Consider the following 16,382-nt stretch of genomic DNA (forward strand, 5'->3'; position numbering starts at 1 on the left):
CATATTTGGCAGCTGGCCCAGCTCTGACCACAGAGAGAGAGACAGAGAGAGGGCGAGAAAGAGATAATCCTCTGAGTGCTGTGATGTCACAGTCTCGTGCTGACTCGAGTGGCTGAGCAGCGCTGACCTCATTCTAAACATGACATGACACACTGCAGGTCAGGCTGCTCGCCAGCCATGTCACAGAGGGCTCAGGCTGCCATGGGCCAGACCAACGGGCCCACCAGTCACCTGAACAGCCAACTAGCCAGCCAACCAATCAGCTAGTTTATGAGACAGTCAACCAGCTAAGAAAACATTTAACAGGCCATCATGTCACATCACTAGCCAACAAAGCAAACAACGAGCCAATGCAAGCCAACCTATCCAATCAGGAAGCCACCCTGGGAGCTTAGTAGCCAGTCAGCAGGCCAGCCCTTGTCCTCCTTTGCCATCTCTGTCCCGAGCTGTCTGTCCTGGCTCTAAACATAGCAGCAGCATTACACATGGCCTCCTTTCCTCAGCTGGAATCCCACAAATATAGTGCAGAGTGGAATCCTCATCCACTGACATGATGGACAGAGGCTTACTCCCAAATCAGACAGCAAAAAGAACAAAGTCACTTAACTAGCAACACTGATCCTCCAATAATATTTTTTAATTTATTTATGTGTATCCTGTTTTCATTTGTCACTTATATATTGAGTAGTCTTGTATTGCCAGACCTCACTCCACAGCGCTGCTCTGGTTTATTGGCATTTCTTTAAACCAATCACAATTGTCTTGGCGGGGCTAAGCGCCGGACAGAGCCACGGTGCCGCTGCAAAATAGCCTTGGGAAGGACCTTGTTTTGGTGGAACATGTGTACATTCAAAAGGTGTTTTAGTCGTGCAACGGAAAACTCAGATTGGACAGATAGTCTAGCTAGCTGTCTGGATTTACCCTGCAGAGATCTGAGGAGCAGTTAACCATAGTGGAACGTCGTGGATATAGACTAGTATTGAGTAACCAGAAAATAACTGTGATTTTTTTCCTTATGACACTCTATGTCAGTAAGGGGTTGAGTCAACACTAAGGTTCAGGCTGTAGTGTGAGCAGTTGTATTAGACTTTATTATATGCGTATATTTCTTTCATGTCTTTGCTCCTCCATATATAAAAGCCTCCAACTCTGCAAAATAGAGACGAGTCAACAAAAAAATTAATCGACTAGTAGCCTCATTAATTATATAAGTAAGTAAGCTTGTATTTACTGCAAGATTGCACTACATCATACAAGTGTTTTTTTTACCTGCATTTTTTATGTTTTCTTGTTTATTTACCTTTGTGGCTTGGCTTACGACTAATTGATTGTGTTCAAACCCAATCCATCTAAACCAAGGGTGTTAAACTCTATTTCACTAAGGGCCACACTGGGAAATGAGCATCACATCAAGGGCCAGACATGTATAGTTTATTAACATGCTTTTATTTCATCAAAAAAGTAAAATATTTTTGACGATTATTGCATGCCTCATTCTCACATAGAGTTTGGACCACATAAAGCCTGAAAAATGTTCCTTAGCCATCATAGAATTTAGCAAATCAATGCATTCTGATTACATTTTTAAAAGCAAAAAATATTTTCTCCTAAGCAGTTCAAAGAAAAGACTCAAGTAAAGTACAAGTACCTCAACATTTGTACTTAAGTACAGTACTGGAGTAAATGTACTTAGTTTCATTCCACCACTGCACTTACGCTTGTCTGCCTCTTTATATTTTTCCATCAACACAGGTACGTGCATTCTCTTATGACCCTGCAAACATATAACTCAGGTTGATGTAAGTCATCTTTGCCTCAGTTATAAGATTGATAATAAATTAACTTTTTACTGTGCCCTAAAAATAATATTCATCCATACCGGACAGTCTGTTTTAAAACAGTACAGACAAATGTCGTCGGCCTGACGACAGGGTGTCAGATCAGAAAACGGTCATATATGTGTCTTTCTGGTGGGCACTTTCAATGCAATGTTTTCTGTCATATAATGAAGAGGACTTATTAATATTTACTCAAATAGGAATAAGTCAACCAAATGTTCTTTGGACTAATTCTGTAGCATATGGAAATGTGCTAAGTTACAAAACTGATGAACTGAAGTAAATGGAGTAACGTAGTAATAATAAAATTTATTTTAATTGCAATGCATTAAAAACAGTACTTATATAGGTTAAAACAGTGAAACATGACACACGATAGCCGGCCAGAATGTTCTGTAATTGGTCCAATAGTCTGAACCATCCAAAAAAATGTTTTTAGAACAGAAACAAACCAAACCATGGTTCAGTTTGATGCAGACCGAGACCACCACTTTTGGTTGGACTAAGGGTTTCACATCTGTAATTTTGGTTTGGATCGAATTGAGAAGTCCAAGTCAAGTCTGGACTAGTCTCACTTTGCCAGACGTTCCTCCACAGCACTTCGGAGGAGGGTCTGGTTAGTCCACACAGCATTCCGGGATGGGAGAAAAACGTGCTCTGGTTTATTGGCATTTCTTTAAACCAATCACAATCGGCGATTTGTGATTGGGCGATGCTAAGCGCCATGCGGAGCCACGGTGGCTCTGCAAAATAGCCTCGGGTAGGAACTTGTTTTGGTGATAAAGATAAGATAAAGATAGCCCATTTCAAGCAGCGGCAATGGTATGAAACGGTCCACACTTCCTGTCTCCTAAAGGGCCGTGGCCTCGTTTACGTTAGATATTTACAGCTATTATATTTAAGATATTTAGAGCTAAAAGACATATTTGGGCATTCACAAACGTTAGCTTCTCTGTGTTGCGAGATCTTGTGAGAGTTTGGTCCTGAGACAGAAATAGGTCTCAAACTAATTTAATTTTTACCTGATGTGTCTGTCTGAAAAATGCCGTTTTAGTGTCAGAATGTTCTGAAGATATGTGGCCTGTGAGAAATTGGTTCAATATATACTTTGGTGACTATGGGACGAAAGGATCGCTCATAATCTGTGTTCAAGAGAGGTTTACTCTTCGACGCAGCGGGCCCGGGTTTGACTCTGACCTGCGGCCCTTTGCTGCATGTCATTCCCCCCTCTCTCTCCCCTTTCATGTATTCAGCTGTCCTGTCAAAATAAAGGCCGAAAATGCCCATGCTCTTAAAAAAACTAAAAATAATAATCTGTGTTCACGTTCACTCCTCCCATTGGAATCAATACACTCAGGACCTGCTGCTAGTCTCCTAAAGAGGCGTGACAGTGGCGGAGCCCACGGGACACAGAGACAGGAAACTACTCCAAGTTGGGGTGTTTCGGTTCTAAACCATATCTGCTATGGTTAACTACTCCTCAGATCTCTGCAGGGTGAATCCAGACAACTAGCTAGACTATCTGTCCAATCTGAGTTTTCTGTTGCATGACTAAAACAACTTTTGATTCCACCAAAACAAGTTCCTTCCTGAGGTAATTTTGCAGAGGCACCGTTGCTCCATTCGGCGCTTAACGCCTCCCAAGACAATTGTGATTGGTTTAAAGAAATGTCAATAAGCCAGAGCCCGTTTGTCTCCCATCCCAGAATGCTGTGTGGACTAGCCAGACCCTCCTCTGCAGCATTGTGAAGGAAGGTCTGACAATGCGAGACTACTCCCTTACCAAATTGCCATTGTGTGATGGTGGGGAGAGGGTGCTTTTAAAGGGGATGAAAGACGTGGACATAAACACCACCAGCTGCTAATGCACCTCTCTTTGATGTATGGTAATGGGTTCTACCATTCCATATGCAGGTGCACTCTGGGTGCGCTGCACACCTCTTGCCACAAAAGCACCAGGACTGCTCTTTGAGCTCTCTGCTTTGAATCACCCTATTTCACACAGTGACTTATCTTAAAAACAGCCTATTTGTGAAAAAAACATGAATGATAGGCTTACTGGCCTATAGGTAAGGTAGTCACTAAGGTAGCCACCCACAGATACAGTTGTGTGCTACATGTATGTTTAACATTAAAACATGATTTATTAAATCATGCCAACAATTATTATTTTAATAGCTTAGTATTCTATGCATTAAAAGGTATAAAGGCTTTAGGCCGCCCTACACATTATTGTAGACCCAGTTTAATATAAGACCCCTGCCCTAATATAATGGGTGCTCCCTGATGTTGCTCATTGCTGCAGCCCTATTCGCTGTGCATGCAGATCCTGCATGTCACTGACTAGCAACAAACAAAAACACTTAAATCAGTGTGAATGATGTTATATCAGACACAGACTTCTGTTATCCTCTAGCGTTATGTTTCCAGCTCCACGGCTGTAACTGTAACTCCAAACTGTAACGTTAGTTGGGACTAGGGGTGTTGAAATTAATCATTGCATCAACGCATCGCGATGCAGACGTGGACGATTCTGCATCAATGCAGTGACAGACCATAATCGATTATTGCCTAATGATGTAACTTGTTGATTTTTCGGTCCCTGCTTTTTTTGTTTTTGCGTTTTGTCTGTTGTCTGCTGTGTTCAGACTCTGCTACATTCAGGAAGTGTTTTTTTTAGGAGCAGATACAATAAAAAGGGATGTTCATATATATCTGACTGCTTGAATTTGTTGATGAAAACCATGTGTAGCAATATATAGTAATATTGAGGAGGTGACACATCGTGATGCATCGGGATATCGAACCGATTAGAATTGTAGACAGGATCATAGTAATCCAAACGTGAGACCAGTGAAAATTCACACCCCTAGTTGCGACAGATGTCGATGCTGAAACAATATCTCACGAAGCCCTACCCACCATGTTGTAAAAACCCAGGGCTCAGACCAGATCTGATATCATTCCTTATAAAGCCACAGGACGCAAGGACCATCTAGGGCTGCACAATATATTGTTTTTTTATCGTCATCGCGATATCAACTTGCGCAATAACCATATCGCGAAAGGCTGTGACATATCGTGATTGACAGTCAGAGATTTTTTGTGTTAGTTATAAGAAAATATCAGTAGAAACTGCACTTTAAAATTTAACTGTCATTCTTTTTTTTAGTGGTGCCTTTTATATTCAATTCAGTGTTCAATTTGTTCAATAAAAGAATGTTTGAAATTTGTTCCTTTCACTTGTTTTGAATTATTGTATTTCAGCAAAATATTGAAAGCAGCAGAAAGGCAGAACTGAGTACACTTTAATATCTGTTTATTTATCGCAAGTAATATTGTTATTGCGATATTCAGCAACGTTATCCCATATTGAATATTGTCCTAATATCGTGCAGCCCTAGCGTCATCATTAGTGAGTGCTCTAGCAGCATGAGGGTTCCTGCAGGGACAGGAGTCAGGCCTGTCTAGTAGAGTGGCCAGATGGAAGTCCCTCCTGAGTTAAAGTCTTATTAGAGGCCACCCCCAAATTCGCTAAACAGCTCTGAAAGCAGTCTGAGAGCAGGGGGAGAAAAACAGAGTCTCTGAGGTGATTAATGAAAAAACAATCCGCTCTGTAGCCTAAATGCCAGGCACTAGGTCTGGTGAAAACAGGGCATCACTCATCACATCCGAGGTTTCTGCCTTTTCAAAGGAAGTTTTTTCCTCGCCACTGTCGCACTAAATGCTTGCTCTTGGGGAAATATTTTGGTCTTTGTAAATTATAGAGTGTGGTATAGACCTACTCTATCTGTAAAGTGTCCTGAGATAACTTCTGTTATGATATGACACTATAAATAAAACTGAATTGAATCACTGTAGTAATGACGTCGGTATGATGGAGCGGGGAGCAGGATCTGGGAGACAGGCCAATGACTGGAGCCAAAACAGAGAGAGAGAGATCCTCGAGAAAAACCTGCTCCATTTTGATCATTCGCTTTCAGTTCATGTGTCTTTCTGTGTCTCCGTTTGTGTTGAATCAATCGCCACTGTCTCTTCGTTGCATTTAGAAGTGGACATTTTGTGCTTCTGCTCAATAGGCACATTCAATCCAGTCATTCAGGGTAAAGGATAATGTCAGGTCTCAGGTTTGGGAAGATGTTATCACTACTAAAACTGGCAATGGATGCCAGTCCAGGACATTATATAGATTTATTTTTTTAATTTGACTGAAAAGAGACAATTATATTGATAATCACAATTATTTCTGGGACAATTAATTGTACAGCAACTTTTGGAGTTGTTACAACTCTACTCTGCAGTCACACTGGGACACACTTTCTATTGTGAAAATTCTCTAATAAAACCTGCCAGTCTGTCACTAAGCCGCTGCTGTTCTAAGAAAGAAGGCCTGCAGCATCAAGACAGAGAGGCAGCAGTCAATATGGAATGATAGCCAGATAATGATGCGGCTGGAATTGGAAACAGATCAGGTTCTCTCTCAGATCTGCGTCACTCAGTATATGAACACACACTGTATTCAACCTGCACTACATGTACACAGTCACTACACAGGAGCAGCCCAGGATAGAGACAATCACAGAGAGACAATCAATCAGACTGAGACAGAAAAAGACCTACAGAGTATGGAGAATGACAATGGAATAGAAGGAAGGCAGACAGTGCATAACAAGCACAGTTATAAGTACTGATGCACTAAGTGCAAAGGCAGAAACCGCAGGGAGGAAGGACCTACCCCATCTGTGAGTTGCCCCCCCTTGACTTGACTTTGACTTGAGACCGATGACTTAAAAAGAACTTGACTTAGTCAATGTACAGAGGCTTGCAAAAGTATTCATACCCCTTAAACTTTTCCACATTTTGTCACATTACAACCACAAACGTAAATGTATTTCATTGGGATTTTATGTGATAGACCAACACAAAGTGGCACATAATTGTGAAGTTGAAGGAAAATGATACATGGTTTTCAAATGTTTTTACAAATAAAAAACTGAAAAGTGTAGCGTGCAAAAGTATTCAGCCCCCCTGAGTCAATACTTTGTAGAACCACCTTTCGCTGCAAGTCTTTTGGGGTATGTCTCTACCAGCTTTGCACATCTAGAGACTGACATTTTTGCCCATTCTTCTTTGCAAAATAGCTCAAGCTCAGTCAGATTGGATGGAAAGCATCTGTGAACAGCAATTTTCAAGTTTTGCCAGAGATTCTCCATTGGATTTACAGGTATGTCTGGACTTTGACTGGGCCATTCTAACACATGAATATGCTTTGATCTAAACCATCCCATTGTAGCTCTGGCTGTACGTTTAGGGTCGTTCTCCTGCTGGAAGGTAAACCTCCGCCCCAGTCTCATGTCTTTAGCAGGCTCTAACAGGTTTTCTTCTAAGATTGCCCTGTATTTGGCTCCATCCATCTTCCCATCACCTATGACCAGCTTCCCTGTCCCTGCTGAAGAAAAGAATCCCCACAGCATGATGCTGCCACCACCATGTTTCACGGTGGGGATGGTGTGTTCAGGGTGATGTGCAGTGTTAGTTTTCCGCCACACATAGCATTTTGCATTTAGGCCAAAAACTTCAATTTTGGTCTCATCTGACCAGAGTATCTTCTTCCACATGTTTGCTGTGTCCCCCACATGGCTTGTGGCAAACTGCAAATGGGATTTCTTATGGCTTTGTTTCAACAATGGCTTTCTTCTTGCCACTCTTCAATAAAGGCCCGATTTATGGAGTGCATGACTAATAGTTGTCCTGTGGACAGATTCTCCCACCTGAACTGTGGATCTCTGCAGCTCCTCCTTGCCCGGCCTGTCAGTTTAGGTGGACAGCCATGGTATGGTAGGTTTGCAGTTGTGCCATAGTTTTTCCATTTTTAAATGATGGATTGAACAGTGCTCCGTGAAATGTTCAAAACTTGGGATATTTTTTTATAACCTAACCCTGCTTTAAACTTCTCCACAACTTTATCCCTGTCTGATATGTTCCTTGGGCTTCATGATGCTGTTTGTTCACTAATGTTCACTCTAACAAACCTCTGAGGCCTTCACAGAACAACTGTATTTATAGACTTATTAGACTTTCTGTGAAAAGGGACTAGACTGGACTTTTCTTTTCTAATGACTATGGCGCAATGGTAACAGCAGAGACACAGAGCCGTTTGGAGACGTTCACACCAACACATTCTCACTCCCAGTGCGTCAAAAAGCGACGCTTGGTCAGGTGCCTTTGGCGTTTGTTATTGACGCAAAAAGTCTCCTTTAGTGTCATATTTAGACGCTCTGGATCGGGACTCTTGGCTTCACTTTTGACACTCTCAGGACTCGCGTCTAGCCCTTTGGCGTATGGGCATGGTTTTTGGCCATTGGTTCTTGGCCATTTTTGGTCTTTCATACTACTCGCTACCGTTGTCTCTCTTAGTACTACGCCATCTTACAGCGCCGTGGTTGAGCTGCTGCTCTGCCCAGTGCATCCGATACAGATGCTAAAGGGGGATTTTTGCATCGGTATCTGACGCTGAGAGACACTGACCAAGTGTCAGTATTTGACGAGTTGGGAGGGAGAATGGGTTGTTCACACACACATACTGACCGCTTTCTGAGGTCGTCCAGGCAGCGTTGGAGATGAACCTCGCCAGCCGTGACCAGAACGTGTTCTCCTGTTTCCTGGATCAGGATCTCAGCACAGGGATCCGCCTGGTTCAACAGACGCATCCCACGCACCAGCTTGGGCATCTCGCCTAGCACACAAAACACATGAGGAGGGAACCCATTTATTGATTTGTCTGTATTAGAGGTTTATTGGTCATAACATCTACGTACAGTGTGAGGAAAATGGTAGCAGTGAATGGACAGTGGATGGTGGCTCTTAATCATGTTTTAAAGTGTTCAGGAAATTGTTTTTATTATTATTTTGGCTTCATAGAAGAGTGACAGAAAAATACATCCAACATGACTAAGGGTCCTATTTTTATGTGCAAGCACAATGACCATCAGCTGCTTTTTTGGTTCATGTATGTGCTGCAGCATAGAGTCCAACATGGCTGGAGTGAAGTGGAAGATGGATCAAATGGTGTGGGGACTAAGAAATACACTCTCAGCCAATCACATCTCATAGTTCTGAAACAGCTGAGCCAATCACAGTAAAAGATGACAATATTAACTCAAACTAATGGACTCTTCTCTCATATTGTTATCTGGAAGGTGCAGAGCCTTGTGATGTGAACACACTGCACCACAGATCTGTAGAGGCCGTTGGTGTGGGACTTTAAAGGGTAACTACAGTTTTTTTTTCAACCTGGACCCTATTTTCCTATGTTTGTCTGTGTAAGTGACTGATGGGAACAACAATCTTCTTCCAAGTTCATTAATACAGTGATGATAAAAATAAATAGTATAAATAAATCTAGTGAAGGCATTTAGGTCTATGTGATCAACCCAACGTTATTTGAGTTTTAATTCTAATATGTATCCAAACATGAATGGTTAGATCATCACTGTCCTGCTGCCCCAAAATACTCAATGAAGCACTAAATGTGGATTAATCCGTAGCTGAAAATAGTCCCCAACAAATGCACTAATTTTTCATGGAAAATTAAAATGTCTTAACATGAACCCAACATATTATTAGCAAATATAAATCAGCCTATTTATGAAAAAAAAATTACAGGCCTATATGGTCACTAAGGTAGCCATCCACATATACAGTTAATCCTAAGGATTCACTGTGCTACATGTATGTTTAATAATAAAACATTATTTATAAAATCATGCCAACAATTCATATTTTAATAGTATTCTATGTAAAAAAAAAATAAAAAAAAGCATGTATATGTTATTGTAGGCCCAGGTTAATCTGCAACTTAATTTTATACAGATTAATAACATTTTTGCGATGTAGTAGTGGGGTCCCTGTTCCGTCTCTCTTTCAGTAAAGGGGTCCTTGGCTTAAAAAACGTTGGAGATCCCTGCTTTACATTGTATCACTACTGGAGTTCTGGCCCTGTGGCCCCACTCTTTGTAAATGACTGACCCCGTACTTCAGGGTCAGATTTAGTTTACGTAATTTTATGCTAAAATAAGTTTTAAAAAAGTCATCATCATCAGACCATCATCATTGGATTCGACCAACGTCCACACTCACTGAGCTGCTGTCACAGACTTAAAGGTGGACTTTTTTTGTATTAACACCCTATTGATATTTTACATTTGTACGTACTTACCTCCTCAAATACATACCATTATTAGTGTGGTGTTCGCTATCTGTAAATGTAAATTTTTAAATTTTTAGGTGTGCGTGTGCCTTGTAAGACCTACTTGGGTGTTTGGGTTCTATGGCGACCCGTAAAATGGGCGTGGCCTCAAAGTTGAGTGGGATGAAAGGCGGGCAGGCAGGGGAGGTGGACAGTGTGGCCGACTTCAACACGCACTCCTCCAGACCACTGATACCTGACAGGACGGAACGGGAACAGAACATCAACACAACAATTCCACACTTTTACCGTTTAATTAAGTGTCTCAGAAATATGGTGACTAACAATATCATTGTCTCTTTCAGTCAAATATTATATATATAATAATTTATTTATAACTTTTTTTTAAACAAATTAAAGTTGTTTTGAATGAATCCCAGGATACATCTTTTGGTTATATCACAGATTTTTAGTCGTTGGCAAGAGATTCGTGAAATAAAAGGCAGCAAGACAGACGGCGAGCTGAGCTGGCCATGATTAGAGCTGTAACAATTCCAAATTTTGCTGTAAAATTAATTGTCTCTTTCAGTCAAATTTAAAAGATTTATGTATGTATTACTTTTTTACAACTTAAAGTTTTGAATGAATCCCAGAATACATCTTTTGGTTATATATCAGTGTCATGTGACCCAGATAATGTAATAACACAAACACACAGCCTATGAAGTAAACCACGCTTCTTTATTGTCATCAAAACATTTTTTTCTAACTCTAGCCACCACCCCCGTCATTTTTGTTGCTATGAACGTGTATTGGGTCAAGTGCCAACAACTAACAATTGAAATAATAATACAAATATATAGTCCAACCAATAATCACTTATATACTTACAATTTGGCATATCTAAACAAAATGACCAGTCATATGCCTTAAGACCTTAGCTAATGTTAGCAATTAATTGTCGTTAAACAAAGAAACCGCGATTATGTAAAAAAAATAGAGAATTATGTATTAATTGTTACAGGCCTAACAGCGAGTGATACACAGCATTGCAGTGGGGTTAGGGTTTTCCAGTGATACATGAAGAGAAAAGAGCTAAACCAATGGAAGAGTGCAGGTATGTTTTGGTGCCACCATCATAGGGTAAAGTTTTAACCAGCACTTGGATTAGCGAGAGTCAAAAGTGCCCAAAAAAGTGCTCAAAGTGTAACAAAAAGCATTGAAACAAGCGTCAGAAAAAGCCTTTAAACTAATGCCCGAGTTGCTCTATATCCATGGTATGGAAGAGGGATTTAATTTAATTCTTCCATAGCCCAGTGTTATGTGGCTAAGGGCATTCAAAGAAATGAAACAAAATCAAATATATAACAGACACAGACAGAGCTTACCAGAACATCCTGAGATTTAGTTGGAAAGGCATGAGAGAGGGACTAAGGCTTCTGTTCACAGATTCCTCTCCAGTCTATAAAAACCACCCAGCACCACACTGGTGCAAGCTAAATTTGAACATTGTAGGCAAAGCCCTGGACTCGTTTATTTACAGATCTCAGTGCGTTTCGGCTTTTCTTTTCCCAGCTCCGTAAAAGAAGAGCAATCGAAGGAGATTCACTGCTGTTGCAATTGTGTCCCTCTCATACTGCTGTTTTGTTTTGAGTGAGATACGGTTTCTGAATGTGTCCTGCCTTCAGTCTCTGGGTGAGCTGTTCAAAATCGGCACGGCTTGTGACGTCACAAGCCGAAACGAGCTGGCTAACCGCAACCGTTAGCTCGTAGCGTTAGCATGCTAACGCTAATGCTAACACTAGCATGCTACCTCGTTCTCAATAGTAAAGCACTGCTACAACACACACAAGTTCACCATAATCTACAAAAGAACTACTTACATGTGCGCCCTCATTTAGAAGTCTCCCAGCTAATCCTGCCTTGTAACTGACCGAAGTTGGAGAAACAGCCTTTCTTTCACTGTCTATGGAGCTAGCTAGCTGACATGATCTACATCTGAGCTACTGCGCATGTGCGAGTGCAATCAAAGATAGTACAGAAGAAGAATAAAAGAGGTCTCACTCTGTAGCTAAAACAGAGACCAGGTGAAAAGAGGATCTGCAGCAGTGAGACAGAGCTGTGCAGTACAACACAACAAAAATATGGTGTTTTTTGAAAATTAAACCATGTAAACCTATTCTGGTACAACCTTAAAATACAATTATGAACCTGAAAATGAGCATAATATGGGCTCTTTAAAATACTTATATGTATGTATGTTCATAACTATAGAAATAAAATGATCCATAACACATTTTAGTTACAAACTGTCAGTTGGTGGAAATGGCAGAGTTTTGGACGCCCGCGAGCACGGTATGTGGTGGAGCAAGGTAGAGAGTAACTGAAGAGAGTGAGCGGCGTTATAACAAAGCAGTGAAGCAGAGAAATAAAACGTTTTTGCCAATTTATCATAAGCAAGTATCTCAGTATCGCTAAAGTTATGCACGTTCATATCTAAACTTAGCACAAAAAGTAAGGAAATTTGTGTTTGGTAGATATTGTTTCTCTGTGGTAACAATGCTTTTTGGCAATACATTTTATACCGTTAGAAAGCCTGTTTAGTTCCCTTTCAAATGGTGCCCCATTTGTAAGGAACATGCATTTGTGGGATGAGCAGCAGTGCAGAGTATGTGGGTTGCGACCATGAAAAATTTACCAAATCTTCTCTGCCAATGCCAACAGCTTATTCTGCCATTGACTCGTTTGGTGTTTGGTGGATTGGATGATTGAAGTTTGAAGAAACAAGACATGCATGTCACGCTAGTAAACACTAATAAGACGTTACACAGCAGGAAACGTTAGCCTACCACAGTAGTAACTGGATCTGGACCTTGTGACGACTTATGACCGACTGCTATCTGTTGTGGAATTTTCCTCACGTTACTCTGTCCTTTGTGACTGTCTACATCTAAACTAAGCTGTGCGGTGCAGGGAACAACTCTGATTGGCTCATGGAGGCACGTGAGCAGAGAGTGGTTTACGGAGCTTTGGAAAACATTTTTTTTGATACAGAGCGTTCTATGAACGGAATGAAGCATTTTAAATATCGTTCGATCACGTGAATTCGATCGTGGGAAGCCAAAATCGTGATCATGATTAAAATTGGATTAATTGTGCAGCCCTAGTTCTCTCACACTACACTGCTCCTCCGCTCTCTTCACTGGTTACCAGTTGCTGCCCGCATCCACTTCAAGACACTAGTACTTGCATACAGGGCCACGAACGGATCAGCCCCAGCATACATCTAGGACATGGTCAAACCCTATACCCCAACCCGCCCACTCCGCTCTGCATCAGCCAACCTGCTTGCTGCCCCCTCACAGCAAGGGAGAACTAATCACTCAACGAAATCCCGACTGTTTGCTGTCCTGGCTCCTAAATGGTGGAATGAGCTCCCTATTGACATCAGAATGGCCGAAAACCTACGCATCTTCCGCCGAAGGCTTAAAAACGCATCTCTTCCGACTACACCTCAGATAAAGAGAATATATATATATATATATATATATATATATATATATATATCTTGATGCTGCACTTTGATCTGGCTCTTTGTAGTTTTACTTATTTAAAGCTAATGTACTTAGTTTGCACCTTCAAGGTTGAACGCACTTAATTGTAAGTCGCTTTGGATAAAAGCATCAGCTAAATGACATGTAATGTAATGTAATGTAGTCTCTAATGACTCTGGGTTTAATAGGGCTCCACAATGAAAGTCCAATATTCAAATCATCTGTTTAACAGAAAGTTGTACACTGGTATGAACAGAGTGAATACATTTTTACAACCTTAATACCAGGATTGGGCATTGAGAACCGGTTCCAACTTGTAATCGTTTCAAAAACTATGATTCCAAAGGAATCTTTTTTTTTTTACTGGAATCGTTTTGAAAATGTGGTTTTGAATCCAATCATCGGTTCCATATTTAACACACGCAAGTCTTGGTTTCCATGGTGGCCACCTTACTTCCAGGCGCTTGTTGTGTTGCAGCCATGGAGCACAGTAAGCAGTGCTCTAGTGTGGCTTTATTTCAAAAAGCCTGAAAAAACTGTAAATCACCATTGAATCTAAATAAAAATGTCCTCCTATCTGTGAAATAAGCATGTGACCCCTCAACTCCACCCCTCAAAGAATCGGAATCCAGAATTAATATGAACCAGAATCAAAGGAAGACTCATAACTGGAATCATAATTGTTAAAATCAAAACGATGCCCAACCCTACTTAATACAAATCCATTCCAACTTATTTCACAGTGACATGTTGAGGTTAAAGTTCTGCAGTGTGGGAGGGTATCAGAGCCATGTCCTATACTTATTACACTATGTGTGCAGCTCTCTCAGGTTTATTCTGCTGTATATTTATAGCACTTTTAGAGAACAGACTTTCCTACTGATTCTGGAGGGCCTCGGGCTCTTCAACTCGCAGGTAATGAAGTAATCATCGGAGCTGTTGGTGGTGTACACCAGGTCAGACAGTAAACACCGCTCATTCAGACACAAGTAATGAAGAAGTCCATGCCATTCTGCACATCAAATGACATAATGAGTGTGGGAGGCTGGCGGTGCACTCCTCTTTGTGCTCTACGATTCATTGTTAGAGCTGAAGTGCTGCTACCGCTCTGTTCTGTGGACCAGTCAGGGCACGGCAGCACTGAATATATGACAGGCTTTATATAAAGGAAAGAGAGCACAGGAGAGGACCAAACGTATGGAACGGAAAGCATAAATGTTCATGCTCATGTTGTAAATTAAACTGTATGTTTTGTGTGTTGTATAAAAAAAATGTTAATCTAAAAAAAAAAATGCAGAGACTCCATTTTGATTAATGGAACTATTCATATGTTTATGCAGACAAACTTTTAAAATCTGTCAGTGAAAGAAAGAACAAAAAATACAAAATCATCAAATGAAGAAACAACAAACTAAAGATAAACAATGTCAAATTGTGCCTTAAATTAATTCCTTTTTTTCTTATATCTGGTGTCCAAAAGAAAAGAAGTAAATATCTGCGTTAAACCCAACATTATAACCGAAAGAAAGAAAAACAGTTCCATTTCATAGAAATCGGGACATCGCACACTGACAATAAAAGAAGAGGCTCACACTACACACGACAGACAAAACCTACAGCGCCTCTGCTGGTGTGATCTGCCTTTCTTTCATGCGCATGTGGGCTTCAATTTATTGGTAAAACAAGCGCAACTGTTTTACTGTGATTTGGAACACAATAGAGTAATAAGTAATAGCAAAAAGATGTGTTAAGATATTTCTATAATGGTACAACAAAATCACATTACACTCTTTAACTCAAGATAATTCTGACTTTCTTTTCACTTATAATTCCACAACTCGTTCTCGTTCTCCCTCTCTCCCTTGTTTTTACTCAGCTTACCTTTCTCTCAGCTCTACTAATCACTCCCTTCCTTTGCTCTTTGACTTAAATTCTTTCTGATGTGATCAAAACAAACAGAGTTAATCAACACATAAGCTGGTCATTATTCAACACCCAACCTCCAAATCCACTGAGTTAAAATCATTTAAGATTTCTTACACCATCTTTGTTTCACAGATACTAAACACATTAGGGATTGACCGATACTGAGTTTTCAAGGCCGATACAGATTATTGAAATGTTCTGGTGTACTGATGATGACCAAATGGAGTGGTTGTTTAGATTTAACATATATATATATTGGCGACTTGTTGGGTCTTTGCAAATTATAGTGTGGTATAGACCTACTCCATCTGTAAGGTGTCTTGAGATAACTCTTGTTATGATTTGATACTATAAATTACATTGAATTGAAAAATTTAATTGAATTGACTTTTGTTTCTAAAGCATTGCAAAAAAGACAAGACGGTTTATTTGTTTAATTTATGTTGATATTTTTGTATCTGGTCACTTGCTTAAAGTAATGGTGTCTTGTAAGCCCGTTTGGGCTGGACATACTTTTTGTGTGCATGACACAATAATTAAATTATTTATTCATATTAGTAGTTAAAGGTGCAATATGTAATACTGACAGCTAGTGTTTAAATAATAGTTACTGCAGTACAAATTCAAAATACTGGAGAGAGTCGCCTCCCCCGCCCCCTCCTCCCCAGACTCGAAGTTCACGGAGGTTGCCAGGCTATGACCGCAGCATCCACAACAATGTTGCTAGACGCTTGTCTCACATAGCCAGACATTACTTCACAGCACAGCGGAGTAGCTAACGTTAGATGCTGGCTATACTGACAGTCATAAAAGCTGTGCTCACGCGGAGCTCTGTACCCAACTGACAAGAACACTTTTTCCTCTTAGAATTATGGT

The 16,382-nt window shown here is 40.5% G+C and overlaps 1 protein-coding gene across 2 annotated transcripts in view; it reads right to left on the bottom strand.

Moving 5' to 3' along the window:
* Nucleotides 1-16,382, bottom strand: part of efl1 (elongation factor like GTPase 1) — a 136,226-nt gene that overhangs the window by 27,442 nt on the left and 92,402 nt on the right. For both annotated transcript variants that reach the window (XM_078260588.1, XM_078260503.1), the window contains 2 exons: nucleotides 10,151-10,282; nucleotides 8,427-8,574 (listed from right to left, as the gene is read on the bottom strand). In XM_078260588.1, the coding sequence (XP_078116714.1) occupies nucleotides 8,427-8,574; nucleotides 10,151-10,282 (280 nt within the window). The remainder of the gene's footprint in view (nucleotides 1-8,426; nucleotides 8,575-10,150; nucleotides 10,283-16,382) is intronic.

This window comes from Sander vitreus, chromosome 1, assembly GCF_031162955.1.
Source record: "Sander vitreus isolate 19-12246 chromosome 1, sanVit1, whole genome shotgun sequence".
Classification (NCBI taxonomy): domain Eukaryota; kingdom Metazoa; phylum Chordata; class Actinopteri; order Perciformes; family Percidae; genus Sander; species Sander vitreus.